The following is a 21,840-nucleotide window of genomic DNA, read 5'->3' on the forward strand; positions in this document are numbered from 1 at the left end:
GGAATACTGACATCCTTATCTGTTACTGAGACATTTACAGAAATCATTTCAAGAAAGCCCTTATTTTTCCTTCCATTTCTCCTTCCTGACATATTGTACCCTGCTGTTGATGATGGATAATCAGATTTGACTTAATGTTGCAGAGGAAAAAATATTGAATATTTAAGAAGATTGCATGTTAAAATAAAATCAGAGAAATCCGATTTTCACATATTTTTTATCAAATATTTATTAGCACCACATTATGGATACGATGTCTGATTATGACCAAATTTGGTATCCCTCATTGTAGTGCCTTTCAAATGCATGTCTGGGTATGAGACAATTTAGAAATTATTTTCTGAAGTTTGTAGCATCATAATAAATGAGAATAAGAGTTATACAAATCCTAAAAAGGGTCAATGTCATGGAAATATATTTGATTATAGAAAGGACAAAAAATATGTAAGTCAAGAATCTGATATTTGTCAGGAGTGATAAGGATGGGTCATATACAGAGCATATTGACAGTGGTGGGCTTCACCTTGGCAAAACAGGAAGCTTTCTGGCTATTATCTACTTGAGTTCAAATATATGATCTTGGACTTTGTACTTATTTAAGTGTGCAATAATAAGTTTGACCATATGTGACAGTCCTTTTATTTATGGATGGAAGTGTGATTGTAGAATATTTTGTCCTGTATAGAGAATTAAATATGTCATTGAAATGATGTATGCTTATGTAATACCTACTGTGTATAAGACAAGCCATTTAGACACTAGCATGTCCAGTGTTTAACAGCTATTTGACATGTTGTGTGCTATTACTAGATGGATCTGATGTTAATTAAATTTCCAACACAAATCAATTAATGACATTTTCACAGAATCTGCCTTAACACAGTCACATACTATTATGCACTGTTATTCCAGGGACTATGTGCTTCTCCAAAGCATTTTTCTATATTTCACATGATTTAGACAAAACACTATCTTGATAGTTATCCATTGATATGTCAGATACAATATTAAGGGTATTATAGATATCATTTCACTTGATTTTTATATTTTTATTTATTTATTTGAGAAAGAGAACAAGACGGACTAAGGAAGAAGAGGAGAGAAAGAGAAAGAGAATGAGCATGCCAGGGCCTCCAGCCATTGCAAACAAACTCGAGATGCATGCACCACCTTGTGCATCTGGCTTATGTGGGTCCTGGGGAATTGAACCAAGGTCTTCGGGCTTTTCAGGCAACAGCCTTAACCACTAAGCAATCTCTCCACCCCACTTCACTTGATTTTTGATGGGATGATTTTATAACTGTAGACACTGAGACATTGAAAGTAATGAAATTTTATGTGGATAATTTCAGTAATTTATAGATGTCGTGGGGAAACTTTTCCCTGCTGTGACACAAGAATGCGTCTTCTCCCCTAGATTAAACACAGACAACAGAACAATGGACAGTTACACCAAAGCCAGTTTTTGATAACCAGTGATTTTATGGGGGTTACTGACAGAGCAGGGTGAAAGGTTGCTTACAGGAGCAATAATAGATGACTCAAACGCAGCCACAGCACAAGTCTCTTCTCATCCTGGATGACAACTTCCCCATAGCTACTTCCTTCCACAGGTGCCTGCAACACCAGAAAGGCTACATCAGCATAGGTAATGACTCACTGAAGCTGCATCTATGGAGCACACTGCATCAGTTGCAGACAGCTCCATCAGAAAGTCCTGGAATCTCCCACACACTGTACCATCTTGAGCACACTGCGTCACTAGTAGGCAGGCAGCTCCATTCGAGAGTCTCTCTCCTGAAGCAGTTGTTTCCCCTAAATGTAGATTTAGGATGGGGTCTTGCAACCCGTTCTCAGACTGTTGACTTCCTAAGTCACTGGAACTTTCTCTCTGCCTTGCTTCTGCAGGAGTGGTTGTGTGACTTTTAAGATTCAGGTCTCCCAGACTTGACTTTTGAATCCCCAGAGCCATCTTTCTCTCCTTCATTAAGAGGAATCTGCTACACAAGAGCAGGGATGATTTGATGCAAAATTAATACTCCGGTTTTGGCAAAGAGGCTGGAAAATAGAAAGTAGCCAATGAATCATGAAGCATTATTGTACGTTAATATTGGATATTGTCTATATTGATAGATACTAAGGTGTCCTTTCTATCTCATATTATCCATGTTATTTTGTCTGTGCTGCACTTTCGATTTTGAGGGGTTTTTTTGAGTGAGAATTCTTTGGCAAGATTGATATGTCTAAAAGCATGTCTTTTAAGGGAGATGAAGGCTTCCTTTCAAAACTAGATTGCAATATTATCATTGGTCATTACAGGCATATGTACATTCATAAATGGGTTGAGATTTCTACCTCTGTAGGGTGACCAGTGAAGATCAAGTTGGTCATGTAGTCTCAGCATAAATGATCCTAATCATCCACCACAGCAAAGTGTATACCACATGACAGCTGCCCTTCACATGGCTGCTGAAATATCAAGATTCCTTGGCATCCTAGAGAGATTTAATTATCTTTTAATAATATTTAACATTGATATTACTGATCCATGTGGTATATCTGAATAATTACAGATAAATGCCTAAAGGGAAACAAAAGGGAATATTCACTGAGTTTTATAGCAACATGCCAATTAGACTCTATGATCTATCTGTAGGAGTTTTTCATCAAAATAGGGAGGGGATATGATGGAGAATGGAATTTCAAAGGGGAAAGTGGGGGGAGGGCGGGTATTACCAAGGGGTATTTTTTATAATCATGGAAGATGTTAATAAAAATTGAGAAAAAATATAAACAATAGAAAGATTTCCCTCTTTACTTTTCTTTTCATAACAACCATATTCTTCTTATTTTGCTTTCTAAGCTCATACCCCATCATTTCTATCTTGAGTAGTTATAACAACAGCCTTACTTGTATATCCTCCTGTCCTTTGAAACCCACATAGTTGCCAAGGTGATTTCTGTCTGACTTTTGGTCTGCACTGTCTGGTAGTACAGCTCCAGGTCACATGTGGTTCTTTCAGTGTACAGAAAACTAATTTATATGACATGAATTTTTAGTTCCGTGGGTACATTAGCTCCCTTGTAAGAGCTAAACCTCTACATGTAGCTACTGATTACTTCTGCCATAACAAGTTTATTTCTACCACCGTAGTTGTGGTTTGCATTAAAACTCATTCATGTTACATTTTCTCAAATAATTTTATATTACAAAAAGGGAAAATATCTGGTCTGATTTTGAAATGTTTTTTCCTGATTTTCTTTCTGACCCCCTTGTTGCATTGCCTGCTAAACTTGGACTACTGCCCTGTGTTAAAGTCTTCCAAACACAGAGAGTATCTCTCTCATTCAAACTTTTCACATATTGTTTTTATTTGTAATTGAGAAGTTTCTTTCATAAACATAATGCAAGTCAGTTGTATTTTTATGGGGTTATATGTTTATGTTCCCTGTCTCCAGCTTGCCATCCACTGAGAGCACTCCTCAGTAGGTTATCACATAATATGCACTGTGGCATCTTGAATGCACCAGTCTCTGAGGGGCAGGAGATGCTTCAGAGTCCACCTTCCCCATGTTGTGGCTCACACTGATTTCACCATCCCTTCTGTAATGTTTATAGAACCTTATTACAAATTGCCTTTAGTGTTGAACTCTGATTTTCTGCTTTAATGAGTTTTGTGTCTCTTCAATGTTTACCACCATCTTCCCAGGAGGAGGTTCTCCAGGAACCTCTTGGAGAACCTGGTGGACCTTGAGAAGGCAAACAATGAGAGTAGTAATCATATGTAATCTGCCACATCATCTATAATATTCCCTGTGTCTTGAAAGATGTGAAAGAGATGACTTATCTTATGCTATGCAGTCAGCTCTCCTTTCTGGTCATACTGATGGGTCTTAGGTCTTTGGTATTGCTAAAATTTGAAAGAGTAGATTGTGTTGCTAAGAGCAAGAGCAGCATAGACCAATCAGAATAAACATTGACATTTATAAGAATTTGACAGTATAAACTCTCCTTTTAGCCAAAGAACATTGAAGTTTCCCGCTAGGGTTTATGACCTTCCAAGCCATAGACATTAAACAAAACTTCGTATTTATTTATTTCCAAGCAGAGTGACACAGAGAGAAGAGAGACATACACAGAATGGGTTGCCAGGGCCTTCAGCCACTGCAAACAATCTCTAGATGCATGTGCCACTTTGTGCATCTGGCTTTATATGAGCACAGGGAATTGAACCCAGGTTGTTCAGCTTTGCTGGCAAGAGCCTTAACCTGTGAGCACTCTCTCCAGCCCAAGCCACAGGCTTTTGACATAGCTCTCAGTACCATCTATGAATAATCTCCCACTGAGTTGGCCTTATATTACATCAAATCAGAAAGTAGTTGATTACTCCTACTCTTCTACCTGTTTATCCATCTTGCCTTGATTTTGTAGCTTGAAAGATCCTTGCTTGTTCATACTATTGATGAACTTTATCCCCTAGTATATCACATAGCACTTCCCAGCATTATGAAAGCTAACCAGGAGGGAGCTGGCTTCCATCTCATTTCCAGCATGGTCTCTCAGAGCCTTGCTACTACAGTCTGTGGTTTCTTCAGCAATAGGGTCCGATCATATAGTCCTTGTGGGTAAGTAAGTGCTTTACCAGTGGTCTGCATTGTATTGGGGGCTTCATGAGCCTTTCTGATTAAGAGCTCAGTGTGGGAGGTAACATAGTTCTAGCAGTGGGAGTAAAAATAACAGGCTACGGTTATAGGGTAAAGGTTTCTGCACACCTACAGTGTGCTTCCACTCAAATTATCTCCTCTCTTATGAGAGAGTTAAAAATTCAAGTTAGCTAGCTAAAAAGATGCTTTCTGTGGCACTGATTCATTGCATCACTTATTTTGTGTAGTCCCCCCTCCTCTCCCTCTCGTATCCAAACCCGGACCCTCCCATGCCCCATTTGCTGTCCCCTCACTTGTCTGGCTCTCTTATCCCTCTTTGCTTCCCTTTTCTCTAAGCCTCAATCTATATTTCTTACCAATACTGATGCTTAATAAAGCTTATAAACAAATCAAACGATTTCATGGTAGGATCTACATAGGAGAGAGAACACGCAGCACTTGTTTTTCTCAGCCTGAGTAAACTCACTTAGTATGATTATTTTCCAGGTGCATCCATTTTTCTGCAAATTTTATTTCCTGTGATACCTCTTATTAAATTTTGTAAATCAACAATCCATTAACTCATTAAGGCTACTTGTTAATACTTTAAGATAGCAAATTCTATAGATAATTTTTTTTTTTTTTTTGACAAGGGGATTGCGGTTCAGGGAGATAAACTGGACATAACCAACTTGTTACAAACAAGTGTTACTCCCTGGAAAATCATCAGCTGTTTCAAAAATATATCACAGTTAGAAGGCAATTGAGGAAACCTTTTTAACCCTGTTGTTTATTTAATAGATTATTGTGTTTATTAGCATAATACTTAAATAGACCCTGGATATAGCCTTCAGTTGGCTTCTGTTGCCCTACAGTTTCATGAGAACATCAGTTAACATTGGAAACTTGCTTTTAAAAATCCGAAAATGGTTCTTGAAATTGTCAGATTTACTTTTTGTTTGTTTGTTTTCTTTTTTTTTTCCTTTTTTTTTTTTTTTTTTTTTTTTTTTTTTTTGGTAGGATCTTGCTCTATCCCAAGCTGACCTGTAATCTACTCTGTGTCTCAGGCTGGCCTTGAACTCCTAATGATCCTCCAACCTTTGTCTCCTGTGTACTGAGATTAACGGCATATGCCATCAAGTCCAGCTAGACTTATCTTCTTTCCTGCAGACCAGAAAATGTAACTGATCTGTGGAAGAAGACTTCATGTGACATATAGCATTAGGGATGAGTTGAAGGAAGTCACACAGAAGGTGTGGTAAAATATTTATGTATTTCTAGTGTTATTTGAGTATACTTCTTAAATCCCCATGGTGGTTTGAATTAGGTGTCCACCATTAACTAATGAATTCTAAATGCTTGATCCCAAGCTGATGGCGTTTGGATAAGTGGAACCTTGCTGGAGGAGGTGTGTTGTTGGAGGTGGGCTTAGGGGGCTGATACAAGCAGGTCCCCAATGCTAAATCGACATCACTCTTATGTTGCTATCTTCCACCTGCTGTGGCAGAGGTGATGTCTACTCCCTGTTCTACCATGGTATCCCTTGCCATCATGAAGCTTCTCCTCAAGACCATAAGCCCAAAACAAATAAACAAACAAATACATAAACTTTGTTTTCCTCCCTTCAGCTATGTTGGTTAGATTTCATTCCCTGGCAATGTGAGATAACTATAGCAATCCCTGAAGGTTTAAATATAGGAGGTAGAAATTTTATGTTAAATATTGATATGAAAAGATGTAATTGGACTGTGTCAGTTGAGGAAGTAGATTAATCAGGTAAAAGCTATCTTTTAAAATTTATTTATTTATTTATTTGAGAGTGACAGAGAGAGAAAGAGGCACATAGAGAGAGAGGGAGAATGGGCACTCCAGGGCCTCCAGCCACTGCAAACAAACTCCAGATGTGTGTGCCCCCTTGTGCATCTGGATAATGTGGGTCCTGGGGAATCAAGCCTCGAACCAGGGTCCTTAGGCTTCACAGGTAAGTGCTTAAGTGCTAAGCCATCTCTCCAGCCCAAAAGTTATTATTTAGTAATCAACAGTACCAGTGATATGCAAGTGTGCTACTTCCCAATGGCATAATGTTCAGTTAATCATTTTGATAGAATCAATTAACAGAAATTTTAAATTTACTTTAAATTTAGCACACTACTCTGAATTAAAACTGATGACATGAACACTGTGTGTTAGATCACCATTTGTGAACTTGGTGCAAAGCTGCTAACTTAGGCATCTACTTATATGTACCCTTTATTCCACAAAATAAATTGATGAAATCAGTGGTGTTTCCTTCTTGGAAGCCAGCTGCTATTTAGAGGGATACTGGTATCAAAGTCAAGCAGGGTATTTGTTGGATTAAAAATCAGAATGTTTAAACAAGGCTTCTGTGAATACTGCTTATCACAGATAAGGCAGTTTCTTAAATATATCAGTTTCTCTTGAAAGGGACTTTTTCCATCTATAAAATGGATATGCCCATTTTCTCACTTGCCACTTCCTGCTGTGTTAATGTGATGTTTCTTCTTATTGTGGCAGGGAGATGCTTGTCTAATACCCATATGATTCTTCTGAAACTACTGCTTTGGTCAAATACATTTTAGGTACAAAGGAGCTGCAAGTACAATGCATGAATGCTTTGCAGAAATTAGAATGAAGACTTCAGTCTTGACATAAAAACATGACTATCAAATGTATAAATTAAAATATATTTAATTTTTGAATATGAAGAATAGGACACAGACTATTTCTCTTTAAAAAGCCCATTCTCACATTTTATCACTGTGTTTCACCCATAATAATCCACCACCATTAAATGATCATATTGCCATTGTCTAAGTTTCAGTGTGAAATTGTGATTTACTTAATATTATGGTAAGATATATGAATAAAAGACCCTCTTTTGTGAGTAAAGAGCAAAGGTCAGGTAGTTTTAAGTATAATAGGAAAGACTTTCTTAAGAAACATCAACAAAGCGCAGGTCAAGGTGTTGAATGTGACTTGTGGAACAACTGTGACAGAGAAAACTCTGGGTAGTTTTTCATCTTTCCCGCTCAAGCTTTCTCTGCTGAAATACCCTCAGTGGCAGGCATTTGGAAGAGGTTAATAATGTCATAGGCAAACACACCAAAGGGTTTTGGAATACTTTCAGTTACTCCAGGTAGTAGTCCTTCTCAAAGCTGCTACAGAATATCAATATTAGACTTTACTGGCATTTTTCTGTTTCTGGATTTCCCCCCCCTCAATCAATCTATTCCTTTAGAAAAGTGCAGATTAAAGAACTAGATCATCATTTTATTCATTTACTTTCTTGCCTGAGTTATTTATCAATATACTTCAAAGCACGACTCTGTGAATTTGTTTTTCTATTTTTACATTTTTATGGATAGAGTTGAAGTCAGGAAGAAAAGCCATGAACAATGACCATTGGTCATCACGAAAAGAATATGACTATGTGTGAATGTGTAGACTAGAGTTTTCATGGTTGTCTAAGAAAAAAAAAATAGACAAGCCAGACATGCCTTCAAATAGCACAGCAGGGGTTGTGAAAAAATCAGATAGAATCAAGTTTATTGCAAGGTATATAAAATATAAAAATGAGAAGAAATGAAGGATTTTATTATTAGCTTTTAAGAAAATTCTAAATTCTAATTATTTTATTTACTAAATCATCATTAGGTATATCTTATATTGTAATACTTAGACATCTACAATATATTTAAATCAGTATATTACAAAATGAGAACAGTAATTGAAACCCTATGTTTTAGTCTACTTTTAAAAATTACTATAAACCTAGCTTCAATAAACAGGAATTTATTGGTCATACTTCCAGAGGCTAGGAAAGCTAGTATGCCCACATAGCTGCATTCTGGGGATCATCCTCTTTTATAATCTTGCAACCCAAACTATTTCTTCACAAGGTAAGAAGGTTCTTGTTGCTTCTATGGAATTTCTTTTGTAAGGGTGGCAGAGCCATCATTAGCCATTCGACTTCTAGTTCTATTTCCTTTTACTTTTGGAATTAGGATTTCAGAGTATAAGATTTTAAGGACAAAGGAACAATTATATATGTCTATATTTTGGGTTCAGAATATTAAGAATACATCTAGCATTTAAGGATGCCACTATCCAGTGTGATATGAGAACCCCCTCCACCGACAAAGTTATTCATTGATTAGCATATGATGGGTAAAACATGGTGCATGCCTCATTTAATCTGAGTCTCAATAAAATTAATGATCAAGAGCTATTACTATCCCCATTTTGTACATGAATAAGATGGGTACTTGCCGAATTTGGTTTGTACATGGAAAGTAGAATGAGTTATGTGTACACAGTTGTTCTATGTGCACTATTTAATAGCTTAATTATATAAATGTCCTGGTCTCTTAAGAGTTTTAATTTTCTTTCATTCATTAACCAAAGTATGAGTCAGAATTCTCTAGAAGCCTTTAAAGGAAAAAAAAATGGCTAGAATAAATATATATTATAAAGGATTCTTTATTAGACTGGCTTACACTACATAAGGTAGGTAGCCCCAAAATGGCTATGTTCATGCTGGGAAGGCTGAGAATCCAGGAGTTGCTCTGCATACCAGGTTGGATGCCTCAGCAATCCCAGTATGTTGCTCAAGGCCCAGAGGACTGTTATATTTCACTTTACAATGGCAACAAAAGAGGGCTGGGACAGGGAAGATGCATTCACCAAAGAGAAAATTAGCACTGTTTCCCCCAGAAACCTTTACAGCAGGGTTGCTCACCACAGGGCCATATATGCTGGAGGAGGGTGTTCCCTCTCAGTTATTCCCTACTGGAAATACCTTCACAGACCCTCTCAGAAGAGTGTCTTTCCTGAGTCTGGAGTCTATCCTATTGGTAGTTGAGTAGCTGTCACATACAGATAGCATTTTATATCTGTGTATTTCATGCTTACAAATCAAACCAACAATCCATCCAAATGAAGGATGGAAGATATTTGGCAAATTAGTCCCCAAAGTTCATGAAAGCAAAGCTCAAGTCTGTCCATGTCATTCACCATGTAGGAAATCACATGACTGAAATGACTTGTAGGCACACCCTATTGTATCTTTCCAATTATTCAGATCTTCATTAATTCTCTGACTCATTTTGACCATTGTTTATTTCATATTTCATTTATGTATCACAAAGTTATAGGTGTCAGTGTCTGGATGAAATGTTTACAAAGTCGTTTCTCTTGTCATATTACCCCGACAATATGACCACTTATGAAGTAATTGCACTATGTTAGATCTTCTAAGTGACAGAGAAGTTATTGAAAGTTCATGAAAGAATGTGACACAGTTATATACAAATATAAGACTGATTTACATTCCTTTAGGCTTCAACTGTTAAAAGTTTGGTGTCCTCCTGGGTTTTGGAAATGATTCCCAGCATGCATAAAGAATCTGCAGTATAATAAGTCAAGGAGAAAATTATGAAGGGAAAATAAGTTATCATCACTAAGATGGCACAAATTTGGCACTTAGTACATGCTTGGTAACAAAAATAGTGTCCATATTTTTAGCTGTTTAACCATTTTTATCACAATGTATGCTAGGCCATAAAACATCTGAAATATCATATGAGGCAGCAAAGACTTTCATGACATAGTTCAGGCAGACAATAAACTGATATTTAAACTAAGTAATTTCTTTCCTATCAAGTTCCTTCCATTGTGCAATCTTGTAATATTTTGACATTCTTACTTCTGATCTTACTAAAGGGCTGTATTTATAGCCTATTTTATAAATTCTTATGACTAACCCCATAAAATCTGTCAAGAACTGGAAGTTTAAAAATTAAGAAGAATGTCCCTGCCTTTCTTAGAGTTATGGAAGCTAAATAACACCAAACTGTTTTTTCTAGTTTTATTACACTTAGAAATTGTTAAGGAAGGAGTATGTTTTACTAACTTCCAGAAAGTTTATTAGTTTATATAGTATTAGCAATTATGATGAGGTTAAACTATGCTTAATGACTACAATGTGCCAAACACTAATTTATACTTTATTTTTATTTTTTTTAAACTTTTTTATTAGTTATGAACATAGTATATAAACATCACATGTTGGTACTATTCTTACCCTCATCCCTGGCCCTCACCAAAGTGATCCTCTTCATTGGGGTACTGGTTATTTCCATAGGGATTGTGGGTTGTGCATTTTTTAAATGCACATTATTTTATTTGAGAGAGATAGAAAGAGAGAGAGAGAGAATGGGACTTCCAGGGCTTCCAGCCACCGCAAACAAACTCCAGACACATGTGCCATCTTGTGCAACTGGCTATATGTGGGTCCTAGAGAATTGAACTGGGGTCCTTTGACTTTGCAGACAAGTGCCTTAACCATTAAGCAATCTCTCCAGCCCAAACACTTCCTATATAAAGGCACTCCACATGTTTTTGGTAAAGAAAAACTAAGGTTATGTGAATATATTAATAATATTTGAAAGAGTAATAGACAAAAATTCCAAAATAATTTGCCACTAGTTTATTGTTTCTGACTAATATTTGAACAGGGTCTAAACAAAGAGAATTATTTTTGCCTTTTCAAATTTATTTATTTTTCTCAATTTTTATTAACATTTTCCATGATCATAAAAAATATCCCATGGTAATACCCTCCCCCCTCCACTTTCCCCTTTGAAATTCCATTCTTTTCAAAAACATGGACATTGTATCTATCTTCTATGTTAGTAATTTAAGTCAGTTATTGGGTACCAACCAAATAGCCATGGCGTGTGTTTCTAATTTGAGATTCTTTGAATATTGGTGATTAGACTGATTTTCATTTACTATGGCCTCTGGGAAACTAGATGTTGCATAAATGTGTGAAATGTGAGAAAATAAAATTGCGGGACTCTACAAATTTTATTCATGAATGTGGTAGAGAAAGTGCTAATTAATCCTCTGGACACTTTATAGCTCTTTTAAGAGTCAGAGGATACATAACATGTGGAATGAAACACATGTCTGTCAAGCTATGTTATTGCTATACTGGGAACCTCGTTGGTTTAATCAGCAAACATTGTTTTCCAGGATATTATCCTCTGGACTTCTTTCTACAATTTCATTTTTTTATAAAGTAAACACCTTTTTATGCTCAAGATTTTGTTAGGAAAGTACTCATTCATATTTATTGTGAAATCCTTTATGACATCGTTAGACTTTGAGATGAGCTATGTAATTCTACATCATGTGGGTACAAGTCACCATCTTATATTTCTTATAGATTTTACTACAAAATAAATTTCATGTTACTTTCTCTTTTCATAGAATTTTCCGACATGTAATTGTGTATAACTTTAAATAGTTTCTACTACTACAGATTTTTTTTCTTCTTTTCAGTATCGCTTTTTTGATTAATTAGTTTTATACTCAGTGAATACAGTCAAGTTGATACCATTGTTAGCCTCCAACCTGTCCTCTCCCGTCCCCCTGACCCCTCCTTGTTGAAGTATACGGGTCATGCATTGTGGTGTTAATCTTATTACAGATTTTTAATGGTGTTTGGTATTTGTTGGTGAATTGAATACAGTTGCTCCCTGAAATATTATCATTATAAATGCAAGATAAATTACATAAAAAGGGGACAAGATAAGTTTCTCTACATATTTTGAGAGTAATGACACTGGTCTGTCCCTAACAGTTTTATGGTCTTTGAATGCACTCTAAAAGAAATAAATGATGTTTTTAAAATATTTTATTTATTTGCAAGCAGAATGCAGGGGAGAGGGACAGAGACAGTCACACATGGAGAATAAGAATGCCATGGCCTTTTGCCACTGCAAAAGAATTCCAGACTCATGCCCCACTTTGTGCTTCTGGTTTTATGTGGGTACTGGGAATTGAACCCATGCTGTTAGGCTTTGCAAGCACGTGATTTGACTGCTGAACCTTACCTCAAGCCCATTAATACCATTTTTAATTATTTATTTTAAAGAGAGAGGGAGAGAATGGGCATGCCAGGGCCTCCAGCCACTGCAAACGAACTCCAGACTCATACACCATATTATATACCTGGCATTACATGGGTACTGGGAAAGTGAACTCTTGTCCTTAGGCTTTTCAGACAAGTGCCTGAATACCTGGGCAATTTTTCTATCTCATAAATACTATTTTTACTGAAAAGAAAAATGGCTAAGAGAGGAAGGAATTATTCATCAGCATGTCTATTTGTATCTATCAACCTACCTCTCTAACTAGTTACCTAGTTAATATAATTGCTGAGAAAATAATGCTGGCAACTCCTGTTGTGTAAAATTAGATGGGTGGGCACCACCATGAACAGTGCTACTTAAAATAGTATGTTCTTGAGTGCATTCATAGGTAGACAGAGTTAAAATAGCTAGAAGCATTTTTATAGAGATTCATGTACAATATTGAAACAAATTCTGCTAAAATGCTTAATAATGCAAAGGTACAGATAAAAGAATCATGGGAATTTATTTTTTATATTTGCTCAAAATGCCTTGGTTTTTCGAGGTAGTTTCTCACTCTAGCTCAGGCTGACCTGGAATTCACTATGTAGTTTCAGGGTGGCCTTGAACTCATGATGATCCTCCTCCCTCTGCCTCCCAAGTGCTGGAATTAAAGGCATGTGCTACTATCCCTGGCTTATTCTTATATAATAATTGTTTCTAAACAGTATTCTCTTAAAAAAGGTAGCATGCCAAGTTGAATTATCTTTTAGCTTTGACATAAGTACCAGTGAACACAGGGTACTTGCTTGAACTCTTTCTTTTGTCCTACCTCGTATAAAGGGAAGTCTCACCTATTTTGTGAGTTTCCATTCTATCCTGCTAGTTCAATTCACCAATGACTTATAGAACTGATATTTCTAGACATAGTTTATATTCCTAAAGCATACACTTTATTGGAGACAAAATTCTGCGGCCAGAAAATACATCTTGGTGTTTAAAAAATTACCAGAAATGGAAGAGAAAATAATTTTTATATTTGCTGGATAGTTTCTGAGGCTGATCATCCGTTTGCTCAGGATATCACCCATTTTATTTATTGATTTATTGGAAGGGTTCATTTACTTCTTCAAAATACATTTGAAAATACATTTTGGACATAGAAACATGAATATTCTAGCTTTTAAGATACTTTATCACCTTCAAAGAAGGAACGAGAAGGCAGTGTGAGGAGCATCAGCCCATGAGAAGGACAGAAGTGGCAAAGTCTATCTAGAGACCCATGTATTCGCGCCATTTATTGGAGCTGAATGGGGGCAGAGCTACCCAGCCACAATGCCAAGTTTTGGGGGGAAAGTTTAGCTTCACCACCATGCCAGATTCAGGTTTCATTCTTTAGGAATCTTATTTCTATGAAAGAGATACTCATGCCTAGAGAGGGCCACAGATTGTTCAAGAAAAAACAGATTTAGGGAATTACTTGAAGCAAGAAGTAAGAAGAAGCCGGAGCCTTCTCTGACTGCTGAGAAAGTGAAGGCTGCAAGGACAGGCTCGGAGACATTCCCTGTCTTCACTTTTGAGGGCCTAGTCAAATCCCACATCTTAGAAGCAAACCTAGCTACTATTAGGGTATTGGGGTGTAAGGCAATTTGGCTCAAGATGAGTGGTGTCAGTCATGTGTTATAGTTGGGAAACTTCTTCAGTGGTTCTATATAAGGGACCACAAAAGTACATTAGTATTGCATGGGAAGAAAGTTCTGGATAAAGGTATTAGGAGGAAAGAATAAAAGCAAGGAGTTGGTTGCTTTGGACAGAGCCGAGAGTACGTCAGATAGCAAAATGGATTTTTCAGAATCCTGGTTCCTGTAGACATTCAGGACTTGGAGGGCGATCAACAGAGCCCAGGGAAATGGGGTTAGAATGAGGCAGGACCACCTGAGTGTAAGCAAACTGTATGCAAGAAGACATAAAGTTAAAAGAGCCACAGAGTACACGAGGTCCTAAAAGTAACAAAGTTACTGTTACCAGAAATGGTAGGCATAATTCTCTTTCACTATGAAGATCAACAAGTCTTTTTCTAAAATTGTTCACCAAATGGAATACTCTATACCTGTTCTGGTAGATCTGAAAAAGCTGATGAGGCATTACTAGAATCGTCAGTAATATATAACCTCGATAATGACACGTATGTTACTCTGACCCAAATATGAATGAAACTGCCGCTGGGTGTTGGCTTTGTTTTCTCTGCCTAACTTTTGATAGACATTTGCTATAGGATCAATAGCCCATTTGCATGGGCTGAAACTAATAGAAACCATTAAAACTTATTCTAAATTGAAAGCAAAATAATTATTACCAAAATAAAATTTCCAGTCAAATGTATGTTTAGCTAAATCTATATGTTCCTTCAATAGCATTAAATGGAATGTTACATAGACCCCTTTGCATTGGGTCTGAGTTCATTGTTTCATACTGTATCTTGTGGTAACTACTAATTATTATAAGCTGTCCAATAAATGTGATGAATTGTCCAATTACCTCTTCATCAACATCCATTTTTGAAGACACTACCTATTGAAACTGATGGCAGTTTATGACCTCCATGTTTAATATGTAGCTAATTGCTCCTTGGATGATAATTATGAAGTTTCTTGTGCCTCATTTAGTCATTTTGTTTTACAAATTATGATGCCACAGAGTTTCCCAATTCATTTGATTTCACAATTATGACTCTCCAAGGATTCCTAAAGGTCTGTTGTGGAATGTATGGATAATATAAATATCATGTAGATTACAGATTTCTCTCTTCTGTAGGTTTTCCATCGACCGTCACACTGACCTGGAAAGGCAGTTCAACATTAATGCTGATGATGGGAAGATAACACTGGCAACTCCACTTGATAGAGAGTTAAGTGTCTGGCATAACATCACAATCATTGCTACTGAAATTAGTAAGTACTGGGCTTATTTCTTTCATTCATGTGACTGTATTCATTGATGCTCATTGATCACATGACAAACTCTCTGTTTTTGTTAGAAATTTTTGCATCAGAGCTTAGTTCCTCATTCACAAGGAACCTGAATGCATTATCCCAAAGGAAATAACATGCTCTACTAAACTGTCAAATGTTTGTAAGATAGGGACAAGGAAACATTATGTTATTTGAATTAATTTATACCTTATTCCTATTAGAATTCATTAAATTAATGCATTTAATATGAGTTCAACAATAGCTTTTCATCAATTACATACACATTTTTAGTTATTTTGTAGAAGGGGAGGTACTACTGTCATTGAACTAAATTTTATATTCTTTAATTTTTTATAATAGTAGGCTATGAACTTAATGAAGCTACTATAATAGTTATACTGGTGAAATTTAGTACTATTCTATCTTTGAAGGCTGGCACTGCATCTCACTAGCAACTTTTTATTTCACAAAAGTATGGAAAAGGCACATGTTTTTCTTTTATTTCCAAATGAAATTCCTTTCTCATACTATCTTAATAAGTGTCTATAAAGAGGCAATCAATCCTTCAAAGCCGTAAACAAAACCAAAATAAAACAGTGCATTCTTAAAGGGGTTTAGAAGATGTGAAGAGAATCTGAATGTGAATTTAGTGTGTGAACATCTTAGGTTCAAACCCATGCAGGCAGACAGGGAGGGAGGAAGGGAGGAAAGAAGAGAGGGAGGGAGAGAGAGAGAGAGAGGCAAGGACATAGGAAGAACAAAAATAAATAATGATAAATAATGTTGTCCATACATACCATACAGAGGGGTAGTAGATATAATAGATGAGTATTTACACTAAAATTCTTTCCATAACCTATCATTCTTTGGAAGCAAAGTTAAAACCAGGAGTAGGCTCTGTGAGATATAAGAACAAAGAGTTGCCCTGTGTTGAGATGGGTAGATTTGAGAGATTGGGGGTGAGGGGGCAATGTCCTGCATACAAAGCAAGAAAATGTACATTTTCAGTGTATGTGGTGGTTATACCTGTAATCCTAGTCAGGTGACAGAGATAGGAAGACCTAGAATACACATCCAACCTGAGATACATAGTAAGACTTTTTCTCAAAAACAAGCAAACACACAACAACAAAAATTTTAAAATTGAAGGAAGAACATCTGTGTGAAAATGCTCAAATTTAAATGAAAAGAATGTTTAATTCTGGATGGATACAATGCCTTAGAAAGCAGCTTCTCCTAGTTGAGCAATACTACATTCTGCCCTCGTATCTGACTATAGCTATAATTGCATTTCTTGCAACATCAAACAAACAAACAAGAACAACATATCATTTGGTGGTTTGGGCTTATTAGTAATGTTAAGACCTTTTGGAAGTATACATGAAATTTTTGCATCTATAATGCTGACACTCCATTATCACTTAAGTCTGAAAGAACCATAGTTTTCTTTGAAGTTTATAAGCAGCATTTTACTTTTAAAAGATATCTGCATACATTGATTGCTGTCCACACATGTTAGCCTTAGCCCATGTTACACTTTTTAAAGAGATGATGCCTCTTCTTTAATATTCATCCAGGTTGTCCCAATTATAAGAAATCAAATACATCATTCAAAGGAACAAAAGTAAATTAATTCACCAAACAGGTGCTTATGAAACATTTCATGGCAATCCAGAAACAAAATACTTATTTTTTAAGGAATCTCAAATTGAGGAAGACTAAGAAAAGGAAGAGTTCTGGAATAATGACCTGTTAACACCAGGATGGCATGGGTACCAAACAAAAGGCTGAAAGGATAATATATGATCCCACTATTCATTAATTATTGGGTTTATCAAACATTTGTCTGGTTGCTTTGGACAGAGCAGATAGTATGTCAGGCAAAATGCTTCATTTTCTTATAGATTTTCTTCCATTTGGCCTAGACACATCTCTTTGTGGAAGAATGCATTGGAATGGGCTAAGACATATAAGAAAGGTACAGAATGAGCAAAAAGAAAATAAGTGCAGGAAAGATGGATCTTCTTTGTTTCATATATGTTAATAGTAATATTTCATAATAAAATATATAATGAATAGTGATTTATTTATATATTAGTTAATAGTTAAGAATACTTTTGAAATATTATCATTATAAATGCAAGATAAATTACATAAAAAAGGGACAAGATAAGTTTCTCTACATATTTTGAGAGTAATGACACTGGTCTGTCCCTAACAGTTTTATGATGGATGCAAGGTTCTTCCACCATGAGATGGACTATAATCTCCTAATGAAACTTATAGATTTATGACTCTATAAGACAAAATGAAGGGGAGTCACCTTACTTTTTTTTTTTAAATAAAGACATTAAAAATTCAGTCCTGATTGATATATTTTGGCCAAAAGATAAACAGTTTAAATGAAACATCTTAACAAATACTAAAATACAAATTTATTGTTAATCAGATGCTTAAATTATATTAGTGTTTGAATATTAACAATCATGAGAAGATAAAAGAGCTTTTAAATTTTACCTTTAAAACAAAAGCTAGGGTTGGAATAAATCTGGAAAGTTTGTATGTACAATTAAGTCATCTTTCCTCTAAATCTTGAAAGAAAGTACAAATAATAGGATCACAGAGAACTTAAGAAAAATTGGAATTATTATAAAGAATATAGCTTAGAGAATTGTTTTGATTCACTTTGATTATTTAGTCTATCTTTAATATTTGTCCTTTAAAACCATGGCCATATCTTAGGAAAAATGTTAAAGGAGTGTGTTTGTATTGTCAAAGATGTATATTAAAATTTCCTTCTCTAACAGAACCCTACAAAGGAGGTTCTCATAATAATAGGAAATTACTCATTCCGAGGACAAAAATGTAAAATTACTTTCAGAATACAATCTCATCAGACAAAAACAGATTTAAACAAAGGAATTTAAGCTAAGAAGTGGATTTTAAGGAAGGTCCATCTGTTTTCTATTGTGTAAATAGAAATGTCATCCTTTATCCTCTTGTGTCAGATTAATTTAAATGAGAGGGAGATAGTTCAGTGTGTATGTTACTCAAGTTTCTAACCTGCCATGCTGATCAATTGCCCCATCCTATCCATTTGCCTGCAGCAAGATGTGCATGTATTAAAAGATTAGACTGGAGTAGTAGATGCCTGCTGTCAACAAGCCCATCTCTGACACTGTAGCACATGCCTCCTGTTTATCATGAAAAAACATTATTATTTTTTTGTAGTAGAGTCAAGCTGTACTGTAGTCCAGTCTGATCTGGAATTCACTATATCTCAGGGTGGCCTATAACTCATAGCATTCCTCCTACTTCTGTGTCCCAAGTGCTAGAATTAAAGGCATTCAATACCACTCCCCACCAAATTATTTTTTTTGTTGTTGTTGTTGACTGACTTAATACTGAAAGAAAAATCACAAAAGCCCTATAATGTACTTAACCCTTATGCTACTTTGAAAGTAGGTACTGTTATATGGATAAACAATAAACTAGACTCAGACATAGGTTAGATGACATGTTTATTGTTTCATACATATACAAGGTTAGAGAATGAAGATGACGTTGTACCCTTGTTTAACTGAAAAATATATGTTTTTATACATGTTCCATAGAATCCTTGTTTATGTATTTCCTCCTTATGCTGCTCAATTTGAGCTTGTGTCATAATATCCACATTTCTTGAGGCAAGTGAAAAATACAACTTTCCCTAGAAAGTATACTATTCTAAAATAAGACAAATGGAATTTTGGGGGGTGGGGGGAACCTGCATATTTTCATATAAGACATCATTTTATGGTCAAGCACATTTCTTAGCATTCTTAGTTAAGTAGTACATTTCAGAACACACAAAGAGGAGGGGGTTTCTTACAGAAAGGTCAGGGAGGGATTTAGGCATAGGAGACTCCTATTTTTCTTTGGAAGATTATTACTAAATAGCTGTAAAACATATTGTCATACTAACAATTGTGATTAGGATTTAAACCACCATTCTCAACATGTGTGCAATTTTTAGGTACAAAGGATAAGGTAGAAAGGAAGGGTGATAACTTTTGGAAAGAAATCACTGGAATAGATACAGAAAAATGAAGTCATCAGAGAGAAATTGGGAAGTCACCAGACAAATAAATGAAGTGGCCATCACAAGAGGTAGCAGGGGATTTAAGTAGATTAAAATAAAACTGATTCAGCCTATTCACAGCACTACATTCATTGTAAGCCTTAAGTAATTATGCTCTTTTCTTGGAATAGCATGGACTTAATTTTTCCCTGTGGGGAAGTACTGTACAAGATGATTCCATTCCCAGGAATTCCATTCACTTTGTCATATATTTAAGCTTTTTTTCATTATATTCATATTGCTCATAACAGGGACTTTCTGCTTTATCATAATAGCTATATGCTGATCTAAATTGGAGCAACCTGAAAGAAACTTGGATACAGTTCTATAGTATATGCATTCTACTGTAGCCAGTTCCTCGGCTGCTTGTAGCAACCCTTTCACTGTCTATTTTAGACTCAGAATGTCTCTTCTCAAATGTTAAAGTAATGCAATGATACATGTTTTCCCTTTATCTACTTCCCTCCAACTAATAGAGGAGAATGACATTGGCTCTAACAAAGTCTTGGAGCTGTTGGTACAGGCACAAGATGAATATTCAAATGTATGACAAAACAAATTACTGATATAAAAGTTTGAAGTCATTAGTTGAATCAGGCTGTCTAAGCAAGTATGCATGTGTCTGCTTCATTTTGAAGATAATTTCTTATCACCTCAGCATAGCATTTACTTTCTCATTGATGAGGCAAACACAAGACCAGAAAACAACTTATGGAAAGAAAAGTTTTATTTCAACTCACTGTTTTAAGGGGAAGCTTTGCCATGATAGGGAAAGCGTGGCATGGGCAGGTTGTCAGTCCTTACCTCTCGTGACAGCAGTAGCAGGAAGGAAGTATTCTGAGTACTGGGTTTGGAACTGGTTTATCTTACTTCAACACCTGCTCCTAGTGACATACTTCCTCCAGAAAGGCTGTACCTCCCAAAGGATAGAGGCTGGGTATCATCTGGGGATCACAAGGCTGAATCACAGACTCACAGACACATGAGGCTATGGGGACATCTCATTCAAATCACCACATTGGTCAATATACTGTGCCAAGCCAAGGGCAAAGGGAAGGCCAGTGAACAGTCATTAGTATAATGCAAAAAAAAAAAAAAAAAAAAAAAAAAAACAAAAACCAAAAACCAAAAACCAAAAAAAAAAAAAACCACAATTGCTCATAGCTATTGGCCTGGTGGAGGTTCAACCATTTGGTCTGTCTTTTAGGATGTAGAAATTTATGGTACCATTGCCTTTTGGGTCCAGTTTTGTGTCCTTCCCCCATCCTCTCCTCCTTCCCAACCCTGCCTATGGTCCAATCCTCAAGATGGTTGGTAGGTATGTCAGCAACTTGGTTAGATTATTGAGTTTTTGATTTTTATTTTGCTGTGATGAATGGAATGCACGTAAATAATCTTAAGGTTCTTGATCATTAAAAGGTATTTATTTGAAAATTATTTAAAACAATTTATTATAAGCTATTGAGAACTGAATTTACCACAAGAATAGAAACATTTTCTAAAGATTATGGTTGCATTTGGTTCTAAGTGATATAGTATCTACTATCACTTATAATTCAATTCTCACTCCAGTCAGGGATTTAAAAATCATTATTTCTGCCAGTCATGGTCATGCACACCTTTAACCCCAGAACTTGGAGACAGAGGTTGGAGCATTGTTGTGAGTTTGAAGCCAGCCTAAGACTACAAAGTAAATTCCAGGCCAGTCTGGGCTACAGTGAGATGCTAATTCAAAAAAAAAAAAAAAAAAAAAGATTTGTATTATTTCTATTTCATAGATTATAAAACTGAGAGAAAAGGAAGGATACATCATGGCCAAAGTGAAACTGTCAAACCATGGCTAATACTTTTAAGTCTGTCTAATTCTAGGACCCAACATTCCTTCAAATAAACTGCCTATAAAGATATATTTTATTTTTTCTTAGTAGCTTAGGTTGGACAGAACAATTATTCTGGCAACTGGGCATCATGCCAGGACAAAGCATTTCTTAAGTGCTATCAAACTAGGGTTTCCCTAGGAGATTTAACCATCATTAGTGAAAAGATTCATTTGCAATATTGTGTGCAGAGCACTGTGGTGGGCCTTAGCACTGCATTATTAGTAACTCAAAGAGATTAATTTAATGGGCAATTATATGCTTCCTGCTTTGAATACTTTCAGGTAACC

The 21,840-nt window shown here is 35.8% G+C and overlaps 1 protein-coding gene across 4 annotated transcripts in view; it reads left to right on the top strand.

The window, feature by feature from the left end:
* The window catches only part of Cdh8 (cadherin 8), a 406,878-nt gene that overhangs the window by 252,837 nt on the left and 132,201 nt on the right, over positions 1-21,840 (top strand). For all 4 annotated transcript variants that reach the window (XM_004663485.2, XM_012949876.2, XM_004663487.2 and 1 more), the window contains one exon: positions 15,396-15,532. In XM_004663485.2, coding sequence (XP_004663542.1) covers positions 15,396-15,532 — 137 coding nt within the window. The remainder of the gene's footprint in view (positions 1-15,395; positions 15,533-21,840) is intronic.

Source organism: Jaculus jaculus, chromosome 1 (assembly GCF_020740685.1).
Source record: "Jaculus jaculus isolate mJacJac1 chromosome 1, mJacJac1.mat.Y.cur, whole genome shotgun sequence".
Classification (NCBI taxonomy): Eukaryota; Metazoa; Chordata; class Mammalia; order Rodentia; family Dipodidae; genus Jaculus; species Jaculus jaculus.